Raw genomic sequence first — 4193 nt, forward strand, 5'->3', positions numbered from 1 at the left:
CAGCAAGTAAAACACTCTCACACACAAGTATAGTTGTAAGAATGTAAAGGCAATAACACCCACGAATTTACAGAAGCACAAGGCTTCCAACCTTTTACTATTATTCACAAAACAGTACAAGGAAAGGCCTCAACCTGCAGAAGCATACAAAAGTCTCTTACAACACAACTCTGTGTCTCACTCTCAATCTGCCCTCTCTACAGAACCCACATTAGCAATAGATAGGCCAACTACCAAAACTGCCCACTAAAGTGGTGGATGACACCCCCATCCACCCACAACTACCCACTAAAGTGGTGGGTGACACCCCCATCCACCTAGGGTCATGTTGGTACCCACTAAGTGTGCCAACACTACATATGTAGTTGACAAGCCCAACTACTAGCTTGTTGGCATGCTCTGCTCATGCCACATGTCCACAGGAAGTTGCACTTAGCATAGTGGAAGAAACCACCTCCAACCGCCTGTGTGTTATCCTCTTAAATCTGTGCCACATGGATGGGAAGTTATTCAGCACACCCCCACTCCCCACATGAGTGGGAAGTGCTAGTAACTTCCCCCAACCAACTGAGCCCACATAATGGGAAGTGTTAGTAACTTCCCCCAACTAACTAAGCCTACTTAGTGGGAAGTGTAACTTCCCCCAACCACCTGAGCCCACTTAGCCATCTTCTGTAACCATAAACCATGTCTGAGTCCCCTGAGCCAACCTTGCACGCTGAGCCTTGCCTGCGCCCATTGCCTTGAGCCTATGTCCCTGACTTGACTATGCCACACGTCCATGACTTGTGTGGTCCATGTTTTAAGCAACATTTAAGCCAACCTTGTGAACTTTGCCCGTGCCAAGCCCACTAATCTGTACCCACATATAAATGTCTCAAAGTGCACGACATCCAAATCTAGTGCCGTCTGCGCCAACCATCTTCTATGGACTCAAGATTCCTCCCATAAAGATCCCGAGCCAAAACTCCAGCTTCACTTTTTCGCCATATTTACGAAAATGCCACTGGGCACCCCCATTCTGGTCTCCCATTCTTCTCTACCCCTCTACCTCTGTTTATAGACTCAATGGAGGGGTAGAATTGTAATTTATGTTACTTTTGATAACTATCACTTTTTGAATGACAAATATCTTTTGACCCATTATTTAAGTGGGGTTGGGTAGTTTAATTAGACCCACATTCAAGTTGGGTTGGGTTTGTTAGGCAATTTGGTCTAAACCATCTGCCCATATTTTATGGTGGGCTAAATTGAAAGTAGGCCCAAATCATAATTTGACACCATACAATTTTTTCGTTTCTACACACGTCACAGGACATTACACTTTCATTCCACGACACCAACTTTAATGATCCAATTTTTATTTTTATTTTTATTTTTTGGGAACGCATGCTCTGCACTTCCCTTTCCTAGTTTGGTTTATTGAGTGAAGATTTGGTTTGGCAATCTGATATGCTATGCTTCATTAATGATCTACTTGTTATAAGAAAAACTACTCACTTATAGGAATAACTCAAGTTATCCAACTGTAAGATCCATAAATGCTGATTGTCACATGATAATATTCTATTCTCATGACCATCCATTGTTACATGAAAATATTCTACTCTTTCAGGTTCCGCCAGATTTGAGGAGATTTTTTTGAGAGTGAATCATAATATGTTACTGGGTTGACAATTATGGTTTGTTACAGTGTAACTGTAAAAGCCTATTACGCCGTGTGAATTTTGTTATTTCTCTGAAGAATGGTTTTGGGCCTCTTTAACTTTCATGTTTTTTTTTTTGGGAAAATAACTTTTTTTTGTCACCTCTTTGGTATAATTTATCATAAAGAAATATGATAAAGTTTCTTTATAATTTATCATAAAGAAAATAGGAGCTAATATTTCTTTGGGCCCCTATTAAAGAAATAAAATAAAATAAAAATTGTATGGAGCTAATAGTATAAGAAAATAAAATAAAATAGAAATATGATAAAGATTTTTTTTGTTGGGTAAATAACTTTTTTTTTGTCACCTCTTTGGTATAATTTATCATAAAGACGTTAGTTTTGGTGGAAGGGTATGAAACGGGATGTTGCACAGTTTGTGGCCAAGTGCCTTACTTGTCAACAAGTGAAGGCTGAGCATCAGAGGCCAACGGGTTTGTTGCAACCATTGCCAGTAGCGGAGTGAAAATGGGATCACATTACCATGGATTTTCTGACGGGACTTCCGAGGTCAAAGAAGGGGAATGACGCCATTTGGGTCATAGTCGACAGGTTGACAAAGACAGCTCACTTTTTGTCTATGCAAGTATCTGATGATGCAGAGAAGCTCGTGTCTATTGTTTCGGACAGGGATCCATGGTTCACTTCACATTTTTGGCAGGGTTTTCAGGAGGCTCTTGACACAAGGCTTCATTTTAACATAGCATTCCATCCTCAGACTGATGGTCGGTTAGAACGTACCATTCAGACATTGGAGGATATGCTATGAACTTACATCTTAGATTTTGGAGGCAGTTGGGAAGATCACTTGCCTTTGGTGGAGTTTGCCTACAATATCAATTATCAGGCCAACATTGAGATGGCACCTTTCGAGGCATTATATGGCAGACCTTGTAGATCTCCAGTTTGTTGGGCCGAGGTGGGAGAGACAGCTGCCTTGGGTCCCGACATTGTTATTGAGACCACAGAGAAAATCAAGTTGATTCAACAGCAGTTGGTCACGGCTCAAAGTAGGTAGAAAAGCTATGCTGACAAGAGGAGGAGACCTTTGTCCTTCGAGGTGGGAGACCATGTTTTTCTCAAGATCGCTCCACACAAGGGATTAATGCGTTTTGAGCGAAGTGGAAAGTTGTCTCCTGGGTTCATTGGGCCATTCGAGATCTTGGATTGCGTTGGTGAGGTTGCGTATCGCTTGGCGTTACCCCCACATTTAGATAAGGTTCACAATGTATTCCATGTTTCTATGAGGAAGTATGAGCTAGATACGTCACACACGTTGAGATGGGCCGACATTGAGGTTGATGAGAATGCAACTTACGAGGAGGGGCCAGTACAGATTCTCGACACTAGGGAGCAAGTGTTGAGAAACAAAACCATTCCATTGGTCAAGGTTTTATGGAGGCATCACAGAGTTGAGGAGGCTACCTGAGAACGGGAGGAGGAGGTTCACTCCAAGTACCCGGATTTGTTCGCGACTTGAGGTATGACTTGATTTAATCTACAAATGACAAAAAGTATATCTCCGTAACAAAAAGTATAGCAATGAAGATTGACTTAATCTACAAATGACACTACCTAGGAGACAATTAGGATTGTGGGTTTGTAATGTCTAAGACAAGAATCTTCAGCTCCAAATGGTTAGCTAATGAAACTGGAAAATCTGGGTGGCATAATACACCCCAGCCACCACATGACTTCCATCAATACCTTGTAGACTGACAGCCACATTGTCTTGGGCTCTCGCAATGGCACAAGCCTGAGGCCGTTCCAAGGAGCACACCATGCACATGCCTCCTGATGGCATAACTAGAACCTATCACCCACATACATGAAGAAATACTGTTATAGTAGTAGATTTAACAACTCCACTTAATCTTGCCCTTTTACCAAAGAAAAAGGAAAACCAAAAAAAAAAAAAAACAACTCCTCCACTTAAGCAATTCATATCCCTAGTCTATATATTACATAAATCCAGACTCAAAGGTGGAATTAATCAAGGTATATGATAGGAAAATGCAATTTGATTTGCATTCCATAGTTACTGCTTAATCAAGGTCATGATAGGAAAACACACAGCAACATCCAATTTCATTCATTCTATCAGGGAAAAAACTTAATAATCAATTTCATTAACTGCTTTTTTGAAACGTCATTTCTATTCTGAAAGAACCATTATAGAAACCAGATAGAAGTCAAAGGAGAGGGGTGTTAAAGTCATTTCCTTAGGATTTAACCCACCTGGTGAATGTTATAAAATGATAGGCCTCGTCACACGCGATGCAGAATGCCTACTCTGACCCAATGAGATAAAATGTTCTGTTAAAGTGGTTAGCATTCTTAAGAAGCATTAGAACTCACTCAGTTCCGTTAAATATTAGTTCAGATAATAATGGCACTATGGTAGTATAAATGGGTTTGAGATATTTCTAGTCTAGTATTTACTTTCAAGCAATTTAGATTACACAACAATCATCATTCAATCATT

At 40.5% G+C, this 4193-nt stretch overlaps 1 protein-coding gene across 1 annotated transcript; it reads left to right on the plus strand.

Moving 5' to 3' along the window:
- Positions 1 to 2813: 2813 nt before the first annotated feature.
- On the plus strand, positions 2814 to 3137 carry LOC132278042 (uncharacterized). Its single transcript, XM_059779872.1, has one exon. The coding sequence runs from the start codon at positions 2814 to 2816 to the stop codon at positions 3135 to 3137; it is 324 nt and encodes a 107-aa protein (XP_059635855.1).
- Positions 3138 to 4193: the final 1056 nt, after the last annotated feature.

Source organism: Cornus florida, unplaced genomic scaffold (genome assembly GCF_030987335.1).
Source record: "Cornus florida cultivar Cherokee Brave unplaced genomic scaffold, ASM3098733v1 CherokeeBrave_3.0.0_Hap2_Chr10, whole genome shotgun sequence".
In the NCBI taxonomy this organism is placed as follows: Eukaryota; Viridiplantae; Streptophyta; class Magnoliopsida; order Cornales; family Cornaceae; genus Cornus; species Cornus florida.